Genomic DNA, 16,682 nt, shown 5'->3' on the forward strand with positions numbered 1-16,682 from the left:
AAAGTCAATAACAGACCATTATCTTTGAAACGAGCCGCAATCAGTAGCGCAGGCAGGGGGGCACAGGGGGCACGTGTCCCCTCCTTAGGTTCCGAGGGGTCCTTCGAGCCCCTGGTAACCTACGAATAGGGGCCCGAAAGACCACCTGGAGGTCCTATTCAGGGGCCCCGGCCCGCAGAGCCGGGCACCCCAATGCCAGCCAGAGTGCCCTGCGTGCTGATCAGGGGGGCATTGTGTCGGGAAGGGCCTGCATTTCGGCCAGACACCACCAGTATCACACAGCTTTGTGGCGGCGTGGGCCTAAGGGCCCACTCCCCAAGAAGGAACAAATCCGAAGCTAGCTTTTTACATTAATCGGGGTCCCACAGTGCCTAGCAGGGGCCCTGTGTTGTCTAGGGACCCCGAGTTAGCCAGAGGTAGTGTTCGAGGAGCCACGGGGGCCTAGAGGGCCCACCTGTTCCGACGATCAAGGGCGCGATCAAAGGGTCCAAGTACATAAATGGCTGGTCGGAGTCCCGTTCACGGCACCCGACCTGCGAAGACGGGCCCTCAATTAACAACCTGAGGGCCCTTTGCGCCGATCGGGGAACTCCTGAGTCGATATAGACTTATACATCGGCTAGGTAGCCACCGTACCACACCGTCGGCTCCGTGTCGGTATGGGCCTGAGGACCCACTTCCAAATCAGCTATAAAGCCGGGGCCACTGATTTACACTAGTCGGGGGCCTTGTATCTGTCAGGGGCCCACAGCGCCTAACAGAGGGCCCTGTGCTCGCAAGGGCCCGAGCCGACAAAGGGAAAGCGTTCGATGAGGCCCGAAGAGGGGCCCGGGCGGCTCACCGGAATCGACGATGAAAGGCCCGTTTGGAGAGAATAAGAGCGCGGAGGACTGACACAGTCACACAGTCACATAAGGAATCGCGGCCCGTAGAGTCGTTACCTGAAACATCAGCCAGAGGTCCCCTCGCACCTTTCGAGGAACCCCTGAGGCAATGCGGGTGTCTAAGTCGGTCAGAGACTACGAACACCGAACATTCGGCTACATGTCCGCATGAGCCCTTGAGACCTATTCCCCAAGCAGAAACGAGGCCGGGGTCTGCGATGTACAATGTTCGGGGTTCCTGACACAGTTGCCCTCACTGTGTCAGGAACCCTGAACATTGCCGGTTAGGAGCCACAGTGCCGAACAGGGGTCCTGTGGCGGCAAGTGGCCCCGAGTCGGAACTGTGTTTTAGGGGCTACGAAGAGGGGCCGAACGGTCCCCTCGAGACCAAAGATCAAGGGCCCCATGGGATGGCTGAAGTGTCCAAAGGGCTGGCTCTAGGTCACATTAAGGACCCCCGCCCATAGGGGCGTGATATCAAATTTCAGTAGGAGTCTCTTGCACCGATAGGGACCCCTGAGACAGGGTGTTCCTTTATTTCGGCCAGAGATCACGAACAACGAACAGTCAGCTCCGTGTTGGTCTGAGCTCTAGGGGTTCATTTCCCAAGCAGGGACAGGGCCGGGCCCGCAGTTTACATTGGTCGGGCTCCTGTAACGTTTAGGGGCCCACAGTGCCTGACAGGGCGTTCTGTGTCAACAAGGGGCCTCAAATCGGTCAGGGGAAGATTTACTCAAATGGGACGGGTGCAGGAGCCCGAATGGCAGAGGACGTCTTGCGTTGATCGGGGCCCTCTGACAGTGGAAGGAAACACGAGAACTTATGATGAGTGTTCACATTGATGTAATAGAAGAGTCCTGTGGTAGTCAGGGGCCCCAGTACCGAACGGTAGGCTCTCCAACCCTATTCCAGCATCGGCCCGTTAAGCCGAACTGGAGTCTATGTGCCAATTATTTGACCACTTGCGGCGAACAGGGATGTTTTCGCGTTAATAACGGCTCGTGCGTCCATCCGGGTTCAACTGCGCGTGTCAGAAGGCCTCCCGTGTCAGGGAGCGGACCAATGTGATAGGACGTATCATCCCTCTAAGGGCCTCCGGATCGGCCAGGGCATGCCGCCCGCGTCGCCAGAATGGCGGCCAGAAACTCACCGCGGTGGGACAGAGTGACCCTTCAGCCCTTGGCCGGGAACAATGTGCCCCGTAGTATTGTACTCAAGTGGCCCCTTTACCGGAAATAAGAGGTCTCAGTAGTGTTGAATGGAGTGGGTCCAAATGAGTTCAAAACGCACAAGGCCATCCCAGGTTTCTTTGAGAACGTTTACCATTTTGCAGAATCGTCTAGTGAAACAAATACCATCAAAAGGTTAGAGCCTAAGCGCCGGTTGCCAATCGTGAAGTGGTGACCGCGCCTGCGTTAACCACTGTGGTCTGGGAAACCACAGACATAGGGCTCGATTCCTCACGGTGTCCGCCCTTCCCGCCAGGGTGAGAGGCTGATGACACCATATATAGCCCCGGCAGCTGAGTGCGTCATTTAGCCTCAATGACACGCCCGTAATCTCGGGAAGCAAGGGCAGTGATGGTTTAGGTTGCAGTTTTCGTAAAACATAGTGGTGTTGGCCACTGCAAGTAACGCCAGGGGGCGGACGTTGAGTGCGCAACGATGACCATCGTAAAATAATGTTTGTGAATGCCTTTTAAAAGTAATTCGTACCGTTCATGTATTATACTGGGCGATTTTTGTTTTAAGTTGCAACTTTGACGTTGTCTTTCCGACAGATTAACAGCAACAGCACCACGGGAAATAGCGAATTTACTTTTACTCTTTCAGTTCCACCATCAGATTCCAGTACCACTTCGCGGTGTTGTGAAGACCAATACGCTTTTGTCATCAATCTAAAAACCGCACAGGTGAAATATAAAGATATGTTTTCTAATGGTCTTTTTTTAGATGCTTCACGCTTTTCTTTTACCTGTTGAGCACAGTCAAATGTTTGTCACCGGCCGACCCTGCGCGACCTTAAGAGACTGCAACGCCTGGCATCAGTTTTTTTGTCGCCAAGATTTGCAGTTGCGCATGCTCGAACCTACGTCACATAATTTGCACCATTACTAGATTCCAACAATGTTGGAACGTATCTAGACGAACATGGCCAAGGTATGTCGATACAAAATGTTGAACCATTTGGATGTTCAATCTACATGTGTATATATACGTATATGGTAATGTCAACTCAATTTTGCTATTTTGCTATTGTTCTATTCACCTGACCCAGTTCTGTTCGGTATTAAATCCATTGTTCAGTATTGAAGTATTCAGTTTACCGAAAAGCCAGGGTTGGAGATTTTAGCGCTCTCCCCCCACCCCCCCCCCCCTCTCCGCCCCCGACTCAGGCTCCAGCATCCACACAGACTTTAAAAAGAAAGTGGGCGAACACCGTAAAAGCCTGACTTCTTGTTGGCAGGCATCATTTTTCGCTGATCAGCCCACCAGCTTATTACGTGGAACTATGCCTCTGCGCCTGGGTGGCTTCAGCACAAATCGTCGCTCTTCCTGTATTTACAAAAACAAAACAATCCAACGCGTCTCACCAGTCCTTAACTTGCTTTCAAAGGTCGAAAATTGCATCCTTCACCGTAGGTTGCCACGCATCACAGCCATGAGATGGCGGTAAGGAACTGCGCAAGATACTACGTTTTAACACCAGACATTCATCCCCAGCATCCCTCCAGCGGAACTCTTCAAGGCGCCGCAGACAGACAGTTGAGCACGGCGCATCACACTAATCAGTCTGGCTGAGACGGAGGTAAACTTTGTTTGCGCCAGGCTGCTTGCCGGTTACGCTGCCGCTGCCGGCTTGACTGTCACGCTGACCTCGTACCGCTCGGCAATCCTGAAGACCACCGCTGCCGCTGCCGCTGCCGCCGCCGCCGCCGCCGCCGCCGCCGCCGCCGGAGCCGTCGTGCCGGTTGAGAGAAGGTAGTCTGCTGGCTAATCTGCTGGTCAAGTTGCGGCTCCTTCGGGACCCCACCGCGAGGAAGACACCGGGCATGCTGAAGCGGTCTGGAACGCCGCAGCCGACAGAGCCTCGCCTCCCGGACGGCCGCCGCGGCCGAACGCGGGACCTCACTTGGTGGGCGTGCTCAGACTGCCCGTGCCATGCTGCCGCCGGACGTAGACCCAGAGCACGGCGCCGATCAGCAGGGCCAGCAGGGCGGCCAGCGCCACGAGCACGATGAAGAAGGTGGTGAGCGAGGCGCACTGGGGGCAGCGCATGCCGTCGGCCGGAACGTAGCGCACGCGGGACGTGGCGCCGTGCGGCACCGCGCCGCCGGGCAGGTCGGCCGCCTCCTCCGGCAGGCGCACCTCGATCGAGCGCACCAGGTTGACGCGCTCGTCCGCTGGCTCGCCCGCCTCGCGCCGCTGCCGACCCGGCTCGTCCGCGCCCAGCGCCGAGCGCGGGTTGAAGCTCTCGCTGTGGGGATGCGTGGGTTAGAGACCAGCGGTGGAGGGTGGGCCACGACGTCCGGTGGGTGGGTACGGTGGGTGAAGAGAGCAGCGGGTGGTCGCGGCGCCCGGCGTGAGGACGCGCGGCGGCGGTGGCATGCTGTCCGTTAAATTATTTACGATTTTAATGGGTCATTCGTCTGAAGCATTCGGTATCTGATAAAGGTAGAAGACCCTGTAAACAAAACTAGTATCCTGACACGCGTAAACCTTACATCTTGCTAAACCGCCTCAGCGTGCGACAGTCACATTTACGCAATGAGGCAGTTCACAAATAATGTTTGTAAGCTTTCTAATGACAAATGAGGTGGCACGGTGACTTTGAACCTGCAATTCTCCTAGCGCTCACTTATTTGTGAACCTAAACACTTACGCCATCACAGAGCTCACCACGTGGAACTCTGTGACCCCGGCCGCAGTTTGCGCATGCGTGTTGCGCTCACCTGCAGGGCCGCAGCTCCTGGCACTTTCTGAAGCAGACCTGCACATTGCACTGTATCACAACGCGCGCGCTGGTGGGGAAGCGGAACGCCTTGAAGAAGGCGTACTGCGTCACCGAGCGCTGGTCGTTGAAGTTCCCGCCCGTCTGCTGGGCGGACGGTCATGGTAAGGACACTGGTAAAGACGAGGCATCTCTCACCACGCATAGTTCGGACAGGAACGAAAGGTTCGCCATTCAGGCTGCTTTACGAGCCCAGGTCAAACTGCCAAAATGTGGGTCGACAGAAAAATAATACATGGTAGGGCATTAGTGGGTACCAGAAGTCACCTTGTAGAAGTGGCCGAAGATTTTCGGCTTGGCCGAGCAGCCCTGGTGGATGACTTCCATTTCGCCGGTGTAGCGACGCTGGGCCAGCTGCGAGCCGCCGCCGCCGCCGCCTCCGCTGCCAGCCGCTGGGTTCAGCCACTCGATCTGCCGCCTCTCCTCCCCTGCCGTGGCGGGGCGGGGCGTAGCGGGGGGCGGGGCGGGGAGGGGCAAGGCAATTAGTCCGTGACAGACACGGGCGTCCCACGGGGGCAAGTGACCAAGGGCCAGTGGTCAGTGGGGGGGGAGGGGGGGGAGGACGTGGGGGGTGGCGTTGAATGATGGCGGATGCGGCCAGACACTGTTTATGCATAAAATCTTGGCGTTGAGTTTAGGGAACCTAAGCAAATCGGCCACGCAAAGAGACATCTGGAGGCAACACTATCACGGTTCGATGTTGACATTAGAAAAGGACCACCTCGCCTAGTCTCGAGAATTCTGAACGCTTACATCACCAAACACACGGCTTTGCGGCCACGCTATGCCACAAGTGCAAGTCGCATCATAAAACCGCCATTGTTGGGCCAGTCTAAGCACTCATCCCACAGCTGTCATGCATCTGCAAACAGCTGAATTTTGACTGCCTGCTTGGCTCACTTCGCCGGCTTGCAATCACTGTCACAATTAATTTTCATACGGGCTGAACTCTGCAGTCTGACAAAAAGGACGACCCCTGTCCAGATCCCTTTTCCTATGTATGCGATCGGAATACAGTGTCTTACTCACCGGGTTTAGTTCAAAAGCTAACTACGACTAAACAAGCTGACAAAAAGCTAACAAAAGCACAAGCTCACACGAATAAATCCAGATTTGCCGATCGACACAGCTTTAGCTTTACTGGTTAAACTGAACTGGTTTAGCGGGACCGACACGGTCCGCTCGCAGCTCGGGAGCGAAGCCGCCCGCAGCTCGGGAGCAAAGATGCTCACAGCTCGGGACCGAAGCCGGTCACAGCTCGGGACCGAAGCTGCTCACAGCTCGGGAGCGAAGCCGCGCGCAGCTCGGAGCGAAGCCGCGCACAGCTCGGGAGCGAAGCCGCGCGCAGCTCGGGAGCGAAGACTCACGGCTGGGGACCAAAGCCGCGCACAGCTCGGGAGCGAAGCCGCGCACAGCTCGGGGGCAAAGCCGTGCGCAGCTCGGGAGCGAAGCCGCGCACAGCTCTGGAGCGAAGCTGCGCACAGCTCGGGACCGAAGCCGCGCACAGCTCGGGACCGAAGCCGTGCGCAGCTCGACGGCAAAGCCGCGCGCAGCTCGGGAGCAAAAGCTACTCAAAGCTCGGGAGCGAAGCCAGGCGCAGCTTACACCCGCGCCGGTCGGCCTCTCACCGTCGAGTGCCCAGCAGGTAAGCACATTGGTATCGAACTCAAAGTACTCGTCGGCCAGCGTGAAGACGAGTGTCAGCACTTGACCGAGGAACACAGAGCCTTGCAGCTCGGGCGCGTTTGGGCCCTCGCCCTTCTGGATCTCCATCCACATCTGGGGGCCTGGCAGGCGCGGGTGCGATGTCACCATCGCGGCGGGCGCGCCAGAAGGCGGCCAGTAGCGTAGTCTAAGCAGGTACTAGTAGCAGCTACTGGTCACAGGTAGCGCAATCTACGTCACAACAACGGGAGCTGGTGACATGGCCGGCGCCCGTCGACAAGACGCGGGTAACCGCAACCACGGCAGGCGAACAGATGCAATGAAAATCCCGCCTCGCATCAAGCAGGTCAGGTCAATCAGGTCAAAAATCAGGCCTATATATTTGTGAGGACACGCTCCAGTACAGTAGTTCCGCGTCTATTCATGCGTTACAAAGCAGCCACTTACGTTACCTAACCAATTAGTCCCTTGCTTCATGACCCTTACTCGTATGTCCTACCAAAAGAGACCCAAAGCAAACGGCGTGGGGGACGGGGTGTCATCGTGGGGGTTCGAAGTTCAAACCTCATTACATCACCCGAACTGAATGGTAAAGACTGGCCTGTCTGGGTTAGCGGATCAAAGTCGACCCGGACGGGTAGAGTCTGGTCCGGGTCTGATCCGGATGTGTGGGGTCAGGGGCGGGTCCGACCCGGACGTGTGGAGTCGGGGGCGGGTCCCGCCCGGATGTGTGGAGTCGGGGGCGGGTCCGACCCGGATGTGTGGAGTCGGGGGCGGGTCCGACCCGGATGTGTGGAGTCGGGGGCGGGTCCGACCCGGATGTGTGGAGTCGGGGGCGGGTCCGACCCGGATGTGTGGAGTCGGGGGCGGGTCCCGCCCGGATGTGTGGAGTCGGGGGCGGGTCCGCCAGGATGTGTGGAGTCGGGGGTGGGTCCCGCCCGGATGTGTGGAATCGGGGGCGGGTCCCGCCCGGATGTGTGGAATCGGGGGACGGGTCTGACCTGGATGTATGGGGTCAGGCGGGCCCGGCCAGCACGCCGTCAGTCAGCCTGCCTGACCTGGATGGGTGGAGCTGATGAACGAGGCTGCCTTGTCCAGAGTGGACAGATCGAAACGGATCGTCTTGTTGTAGTCGTCGGGCCGGTCGCAACGAACGATGATGGACGAGTCCCACTCCTCCACGATCTCGCGGTCCCACTGGATCATCAGCCGGTGCTGCAGAGGCAGAGGAAGAGGCCGGCAGTCGGTCACCACCCCACGCGGGAAGCGGACACAGGTGAAACACCGGAAGTTGGAAGTGGAAAAAGACATCGAAAAGAAAGAGCGAAATTCCCAATACAAAACATAGCTTCCAATTTGCTAACCTCAATGTTCAGGCAAAACGTTTCGGGACGTAATGTCCCGAGTGGTTAGAGCCTTGCGCGGTCGCGTGGGGGCGCCATGGTTGTGCCATAGCCCGGGGTGCCAATATGGCCTCTGCAGTCACTGGCGCTCTATGCAAGGGCGCGAATCAACCTGCGTCCAGTTTCCCTTTTAGAAAAGAGATAGACGCTTTGGCAGGGCACCGCGCTTTGTGTCTCCGTGGGTCTGACGGGGGACTTGCCTCGATCACGGGCGAGAGCGAGCCATCCTGGCCGAGGCCGTTCTCATTGGCGCACGTGCCGTGCCCCAATAGAAGAGTCACCCTCGACTCGCCGTTGCCCTCGTGCAGCAAGCAGTTGTGGAAGTGGTTGTACGGGTAGATGATGCCGTGGAATGGCGCGGACAAGCTGGAACAATGCCAGTCATGCCAGTCGCAGACTAAGTGCCAAAGGAAGATCATGGAAATGTAAATAGAACGCAACACCGATTGCAGCTGCGGATTTACTCACTTAGATATCGTTTTGTGCTTGCTTGCGTTTTGGGCTGAAATGATTATGCAAGCTTGAACTTAATATGGGGCTCATTGAAGAAGCATACCACACATTGGCACCTCCATTACGACAGCTTCACCCATGGTGTCCCCGGAGGACAATTCGTAAAAGCAGCGATGTTTTAGACCTTCATGGTTCGTTTGCTCTGAAGGACAGCCTCGTCATAACCATGTCCTGCTCGTTTTGAGAAATTGTACATACATCTCTCGGGTTGGCTTCAACCTCTAACAGATAGCAATGGACAAAATGTGGACCTGCAGTACAAATGTCAAACGCACGGTGCGCGTACAATTTGCAATAGCTCACACCACAACAATGACTGCCCTCCGGGCAGCACGAAGACCGAAAGCTCGCCTGCCCCAGAGCCATGAGCAAAGGACCGCAACTCACCTGAACTCCACGCGCATGTTGCGACTCTGACAGGTCACCACCGTGTCGACCACCGCCATGGGCATGCCACCCGCACCTGCGGCCCTCGTCGGCTGCGACGCCTCTTGGAACTGCTGGAACTGCTCCTGTCGCTGCTCTACCTGCTGCTGTTGCTGTTGCTGCTGCTGCTGCTGCCGCCGTTGCTGCTCCTGTTGCTGTTGCTGCCGACGTTGTTGCTCCTGTTGCTGCTGCTGCTGCCGCCGTTGCTGCTCCTGTTGCTGCTGTTGCTGTTGTTGCTGCTGCTGTTGTTGCTGCTGCTGCTGCTGCTGCTGTTGCTGCTGGGGTGTGGGCGGCGGGCCGACGGTGGGCACGGGCGGGCTCTGAGCCGGCCGGCCCGGCTGGTACTGCGGAGGGTAGCCCTGCGGCCCGCCGGGCGGCGGCGGCGGGTACGGCCGCGGCGGCTGCGCAGCGTAGTAGGGCGTGCGCGCCTCCGGCCCGGGGTCTGCATCCTGGGCCCAAGCGGCCGGCATCACCAGCTGCCGCCGGCACAACGTCACCACCGGGTCAGGCATTTCGGGATATGCGTCCTAGGCAGTCAGCTACAGGGGGCTAGGCATAACCGGGAAAACCCGGCGTTGTACAATCCACATAGTTGATAATTCTATTTTTGATGCAGTGTGCGGTGGGTACGTCACAACAAAACTGTGATTGTATTTTTCCCGCGAGGTCCGGCCACGCAAGCCAAAGATGGTGTGCTAATGAACATCACAAATTATACTGAAATGAAATGGGACCCAGTCCAGCGTTAACAGCAAGTACCACCACCTGAACAATCTGGAATCGAGCAACACGCCAACCAGAATTGTGCCGTCCTCACCAAGACGGCGACGAGGAGGAGCATGGTGACCGCCGCCGGTCCGCAGCCGCACCACACCCGCTCGCGCCGTCCCGACCACTGGCGGCGGCGCGACCTCAGCCCCGGGCGTCGACCCCGCATGACCTAGTGACGTCACAGCGCCTCAGGCGGCGTTCCAGGGCGGGGTGGCAGAGGCGGAGTGGGGCCGTGCCTGGAGAGGGGCGGCGTAGCGGACTGTCACTTGGGCTCACCAGCGGACAGGAAAGCCGGAGGGGCGAACAGGGATTTGACCTTGCTGAGCCTGTTTGCCTGATTGGTGTACCGTCAGCAGTGTTGGCTGACGGGACGATGGTTTAAGCCGTGCCTAATCATGTAGGCGAGGCTGCAGTTGGCATCACCAACTGCCGCACTGCTGGCCCACATCGGCTGGCGGAAAGGGACCGCCGACACCGGTCCCACTCTGCCATGAAAAACAAAATAAGTCATTGTGGTGATAGCGTCCGTGGTTTTGTGGCGCACTGTAGCCCTTGTCATTCAGCGCCCAACATCGATTGAACAAAAGAAGCTGCGTGGGTGAGGTGCTCTATGGTACAACGCCCGGACTCTAGGGGAGAGGCAGCGGTGCTCATTATCTGTGGTACAAGGCCCGGACACTAGGGGAGAGGAAGGGGAACTCATTATCTGTGGTGCAAGGCCCGGACACTTGGGGAGAGGAAGGGGAACTCATTATCTGTGATGCAAGGCCTGGACACTAGGGGAGAGGCAGCGGTGCTCATTATCTGTGGTACAAGGCTCGTTCACTAGGGGAGAGGCAGGGGTGCTCATTATCTGTGGTGCAAGGTCCAGACTCCAGGTCAAAGGTAGGGATGCTCATTATCTGTGGTACAAGGCCCGGACACTAAGGGATAGGTAGGGGAACTCATCAGCGGGGCTGCTAATCTGCCACGGCGGCGCGCCCCGAGGCAGTCACGGTAAAGCGAAAATGACACACAGCACACAATGAAAGGTACTTGACATAACGTCACACGGGTGGTATATGACACACATGATATTATGTTATGCGGTAAAATATATTTTCAGTTCCGAGGTCGATGTTGCATTTTCTGTCCGAGAATGAAGGTCGAGGGAAGAATATTCAGCAACGGGCGTGGTGTGGTCAGCAAAGAACCGGTGACGTATACGCTGGGGCCTAGAGACCGTATTGGGCATAGCGTTTTAACGACTACATTGCTGGGCTAACCGAACATTTTTCAGTAGCGGAGTCCCTACACAAAAAAGTACGACAAAAACCAGCATGGAATCTGTCATAACGTTTCTCCTGCGTTTCGCAGCTCAACTAGCTGACGAAACAAAGGTAGTGCGACTTCGTGGAAGCAGTTGACATATGTCGTGCATTTCAGTAGTGCTGCATCTCTTGCTTAGACGGAATGTATTGTTTTTGTTCCTGTTGTCATTGTTACCAGACAACCCTGAGTCGTCATCTTCTATTCCAAGCGCACGGTTAAGGCAGCTTCTATCTATATCAGCTACAGGAGAACCAAAAAGCATTCCCATAATAATTTCCGCAATGTCCGTCCATCTGCCACGCACAAACGCGGCCATGGCTCGGTGACGGTGTCAGCCGGCTACGCGCAATCCGACGTGCGACCCGGGCAGCAGGGACGCATCAGTGCACCAAATTTGGGATCGGACCCAACCGGCAAAGCGTCGCCGGCGCGCGTATATATTCCAGCACATATGAAAATTCCAGTCTTGGTGAAAATATGTTCTAAAGCTACCAAATTAGAGAAGTTTTCTTACCCGTGCACGGAATACCAAACTTACGCATCACAACACTCGTACACATAAAAAATACCGCTGCGTAAGCTTGGCCCGTGTAGTGTCATCTTTCAGGCTCGCATGGAGTAGCCAAAAGGTCGGAAGGATGCTGGACACCGTGAGCAAATTTTATTTGGTCACTCATAAAGCCCGGTAAAATGTGGGCCTCTGGCTTGGTTCTCACTGGCCCTGCTTTGTGACTAGGCTGTGATTAAGTCCTGGCCTGACACAAAGTTGAGTTTGAATCATGAATCATAGAAGTAACGTAAACATAGGCATAAAGATATCTTTGAAAGTGTGTAGTGGGACAGGGGCGTGCCCAAACCTTAATTTCTTATGTTGCCTTACCGCTTACCCTGATAGGGAGGGGGGCAGGGGTTCAATGCGACCCCCAAGGTGTCCTGAAGATACCTCTCCGTGATGTCGTGCAATCGTTCCAAAATTTTCGGTAGCACATGAGGCATCCTGTTTTTACACCAAAAACGCGTCCCTACCGCTTTTATTTTCGGAGCAGGAGGGTTTTTTTTAGGAACACTGCACGGCGATCTACGGCTGGCTGACTGGGGGAGGGGAGGCAACCGACGATGCCGTGGAACGCGAGTGACCGTGCGACATCGTCACATTAACGAAGAAGACACACACCATAAACATGTCGTCAAAACACGTAATATTAAACACAGTTGTTCTCATAATTGAACAAGGAGCACGCTTGTTTACGTTTCGTGTTGCCACGAGGTATGGCCTCGTAGGTATGATGTAAATCTGAAAAGGTGCGATTTCAAACATTTGCGACTTTACCCGATGGACACAGCTCGCGGACATTGGTTACGTGTGTATGCAACATGTTCACCTTAAGACGGCCAGTATCTCGAATTGTGTGGTACGCAAATATCGTTAAGCCGGGCGAACACGCGCAGGAGACGAGTTCCATGCATGCAATTGTTTTAAGAGTGAAGGAGGCATTTTTTTTAAAAGGATCTTGCAGGCAAAGCTTGTTTCATTTTGACAGATTCCGCTTGGCCATGCTACATTGTATGCTGTTATTTCTGGGTTGTGATATGCTGTCCTCCGCTCTGTTGTCGCCTTCTTAATTTGTTCTGTCATGTGTTCTGCCATTTAGAATCGTGGTGTGTGTATCTAGAACCTATCTTACGCGACAAACTCCTTCTTAACCCACTCAGCCCTCAGTCCTCCCCGCCCTTAGCCCTCCCCTCGGCCCTTGCCTTCCTGTCGTCTTCTGCCCTATGCCACCACCTGCTTCCTTACATTGTGCCATTATCTTCTGCTCTGTCCCATCCTGTTGTCTTCCGTCCTGCGCTGATCTGCGCTGATCATTTGCATTTGCATTTCCACCCGTACCCCTCCAGCTGATCTGTCCTGGCCTGTTCTGTACTGTTCTGTCACCTCCTGCCCCTCTCAGTCCTGTCTCCTGCCCTGTCATGCCACGTCCGGTTGTGGTGGACCCTCCCTAAAGGCTAGGGTGGGCCGTAGTAGCTTGCCCCTTTCAGGAGTGTTCCGCCGCCATGCTGAACTTTAGCCGGATTCGGCAGGGGGTGACTGCACCCCGCCCTCCCCAAATCCTCCGCCCCTGATCACGTTATGCCAAGTCCCAATCTCAGTCCCAATCCCAGCCCCATCCCAGCCTCAGTCGCAGTCCCAGTCGCAGTCCCAGTCCCAGTCTCAGTCCCAGTCCCAGTCTCAGTCCTAGTCCCAGTCCCAAACACAGGCCCTAACCCAGTCCCAAACCCAGGCCCAGACTCAGCCGCAGGGTCAGTCCCAGTCCCAGTCTCAGGCCCAGCCGCAGTCCCAGGCCCAGGTCCGGGCGTAGTCCCAAGTCCAGGCCCAGCCACAGTCCCAGGCCCGAGCCCAGTCGCGGTACCAGGCCCAGGCCCAGCTTCAGTCCCAGACCCAGGACCAGCCGCAGTCCTAGACCCAGGTGCAAGCCCAGGCGCAGTATCAGGCCCAGGCCCAGCCACAGACACAGCCGTAGCCCTAGCCCAGCCCTGTGATTCACTACCTAGCGCCGCGCTGATCACGTTACGCATGCAACCGACGGCGACGTAGCCGACGACCGACGAAGACTTGGTTGCAGGGTCGCGGGAACTGGATTTGTGTGTGTGGGCGGGGGGGGGGGGGGAGGGGACTCTAAAATGCCATGTTGGGCCCTCTAAGATTAGATAGTTGGCGGCTGCACGCCAGAATGAGCCTTCTAGGAGTTAGAATAGAGTTACACTCTCGACAGAAAATAATGGACCTTCTACACGTCATAATGTGCCAACTAAGAATGGGCCCACCTAGACTAAGAATGAGTCAATAATGGACCGTTTACAGATCAGAATGGACATCTACAGGTCAAAACAGGTCCTTTTCAGACTCATAGTTGCCCTTTTTGGTCGGGAAGGACCTTAGATTGCCCAGAATGAACCCTTGACAGGACAGAATGGACTTTTGCGTGCACTCACCCCACAGCTTTCGAGTTGGGGGGGGGGGGGGGGGGGTGCCCCTCCCACTGCCCCCCCCCCCCGCCCCCGTTTACCGCGTCCTTGTTTGGGTGCCACCCCGTCCTCTGGTGGTAGCGTATGCCCCGGGATACAAAGGTGTTCAAAATTAGCTTGCGCTGTTATCAAGCCTGACTCACTCCGGTCGCGTTCTGTTTCACCTGTGTCCACAAATAAACAGGCGCACCAACCACATCACTTCCGCGCTCGCCATGTGTATTTATTTTGTATACAAATCTTGTGTGTAAAGCAGTAGGCTCTGGGAGCGCGGGTAAAAGCGTCTGTACTTTGGTAGCTTTGGAGCACAATTTTGCTTGCAGCGAATTTTCACACGGGCTGGAATAAATACGCCGCCGGCGCGTGCAAACGCACCCCAACATGGAAAACACGAAGTTTGCAAATTGCCAAAATAGAAATGCGAAACGTTCGCAGAAACCCGGCTTGTAGCTCGGCAAAGGGGTCACAGTGAAACGGGATTAAGTTGCAGTAGGTACAAGTTGTAATACAACTTTCCGATTGGGAAAACGGGCAACAGTATAAGTTCGAATAGATGCTCTCGGCCGCAGACTTGCACTCTTGCACAAACATCGCTTAAAGCGGTTTTTGAGGTGTTTTTCAGGATTCATGTCAGGTCTCGGTGGTTCGAACGGTTTCCTGTTCATACAGCTGTTGTGAACTGGTGCACAATCTGACCCACCCGACTCATCTATACCATTCGGTAAATTACACCACCCGGTTTCCTGAAGTCCTTCGTTCTTTTCAGCATTGTTTCCACCGGGAAGGCAAAATTACACGAGCGGGTAGACATTTTGGGTCACGAGATGCTCCTGCCTGCACAGTGTATGTGTCAAAATACGGCCTGGGTACAGGCTGATCAAAATTTAGGATTGGAACCCATGACCCATAGCGTACTACAGTTTTTGTGAACCTGGATTTCGCCGACTGCTTTAAAGAGGTAAGGTTTGGTCGCAGCACGTCAGGCAGAAATGAATTATAAATATTCAAATACTGCCTGTTAAAAAACAAAGTGACTAAAATCTTAAAACCGGAGTCCCTCCCGCAAAAAGCATGCCAGAGAATAAAGGCCCTTCTTTCGGATATACCTCTTCTGAGCCCTGCTCTCGCCCGCCGTCGGCAGCCACTGCCCTGCACCGGCTGATCCCTTGACTGATTGCAAACCGGTCGCATAATTGCCTCGCTGCATATTTATGGATCAGCATCGCTGCTTACTGCTGTATAATGCGCATGGAACGCCTGCTTCAATACGCGTTTCCGAATGATCGTCCTGTAACCCATACAACAGCAAACCTACCTACCTACCTACCTTCCTTGGTCCGCCGTGCATTCCTCCGCACCTCCTTCACTTAAGCCGACTTGATCCGCTTTTTTGTAAGACGAGAGTACACACTTTTCTTTATCCAGTTGCGTACACCTATATTTTTGTATAATATAACTGCATGCTGCCTGATTCCTGACTCTCCGGCGGTCCTGCATGTCACTCACTGGCCTTAATCCATTATCCTTGACCCCGACCCCGACATCTGACCTTCCCTGCCCATTTGTCGAGCCCGAGACGCCTAGTTCTTGGGCTTTAATAGCGCGTCAAGTGCAATGGCTATCTCTACCACTTGAGAAGCTTGTTTGCTAGGTTGGCCGCCAGAGGCGCCCGATTCGATGCTCATTGACCGGCTCTGAGCAAGGGAAGGAGCAAGATGCAGTGAAGCCCGAGCGCGGAGGCAAAAGCGTTAACAAATATCGATATCTTGCCTCAAGAGGGCGAATATTATAACACTGGCAGTAAAATGCTCTGGACGCCTGAAGAAACCCTGCGCAGCCTGTCAGATTTTGGACATCCAGAGGAACTTTTTAGAAGTCAGGGTCTCTTCGGTGGCCAGGGCGACCCCTCAATAGCCAGACGTCCAGTGAGCAGCTAAAAGACCTCTGGCTGGCTAGGGGGGCAGTGAGCAGGCTGATACATATATCAGCGTATGGAGGGTTCTTCGGTGATCAGGGTGGCTTCTCAACGGCTAGATAAGCCTCGGGGCGGCCAAGGACACTGGACACACCAAGAGCCTTGAGCGTTTAATAAGCTTCTGAACGTTCAGAGTACCACTGGGCGGGTTGTTGGGACCCACGAGTAGCCAGAAGGACTCTTGGACGGTGGGGTGGGGGGTCTGAGCGGCGACAAGGCCTCTGAGCAACTAAGGAAAATCCCGAGTCCAGAGGGTCGTGAGGATGCAACTAAATATCTTAGGCGACCAAACGGGCCACTAAGCGGCTTGTGGGTCCCATTAGCCAACGAGTGTGGTACATGTGTCAGGACATGTGAGCCATGCGTCAAATATCCCGTCATATGTGAGGTAAATATACGTAATAAATCAGTGCACACGGTGATCTCAGAGTGGCCACGACCCTGGCTGTAGTTTCGACCACAGCGTGTTGCATTCGGCGTCGTTTTTTGACCTGCAGACATTCCTGCCTTGTACGATTACTGGCGCAGCCTTGAGTCGCAAACACTCGTGTTGCCGACATGAATTGCAGACGGTACGTTGATTGCAGTTTTTAAATTACATTCGAGCTTCTACTCGCCCTGACTGCCGAGATGTGGTTTAAGACGTGAAAACCGACCAAAACGGTTAGTGCCGTCTTGACTGCTGCTGTTCACCTG

At 55.5% G+C, this 16,682-nt stretch overlaps 1 protein-coding gene across 1 annotated transcript; it reads right to left on the reverse strand.

Moving 5' to 3' along the window:
* Nucleotides 1-3,433: 3,433 nt before the first annotated feature.
* LOC119090692 (uncharacterized) lies at nucleotides 3,434-9,084 on the reverse strand. Its single transcript, XM_037213544.1, has 7 exons — nucleotides 8,864-9,084; nucleotides 8,164-8,329; nucleotides 7,619-7,775; nucleotides 6,524-6,682; nucleotides 5,163-5,323; nucleotides 4,837-4,979; nucleotides 3,434-4,361 (listed from the first exon to the last, which is right to left on the reverse strand). The coding sequence occupies exons 1-7, from the start codon at nucleotides 8,926-8,928 to the stop codon at nucleotides 4,013-4,015; spliced, it is 1,200 nt and encodes a 399-aa protein (XP_037069439.1). The 5' UTR covers nucleotides 8,929-9,084; the 3' UTR covers nucleotides 3,434-4,012.
* Nucleotides 9,085-16,682: the final 7,598 nt, after the last annotated feature.

Source organism: Pollicipes pollicipes, unplaced genomic scaffold, assembly GCF_011947565.3.
Source record: "Pollicipes pollicipes isolate AB1234 unplaced genomic scaffold, Ppol_2.1 Scaffold_3087;HRSCAF=3621_pilon_pilon_pilon, whole genome shotgun sequence".
Lineage (NCBI taxonomy): Eukaryota > Metazoa > Arthropoda > Thecostraca > Pollicipedomorpha > Pollicipedidae > Pollicipes > Pollicipes pollicipes.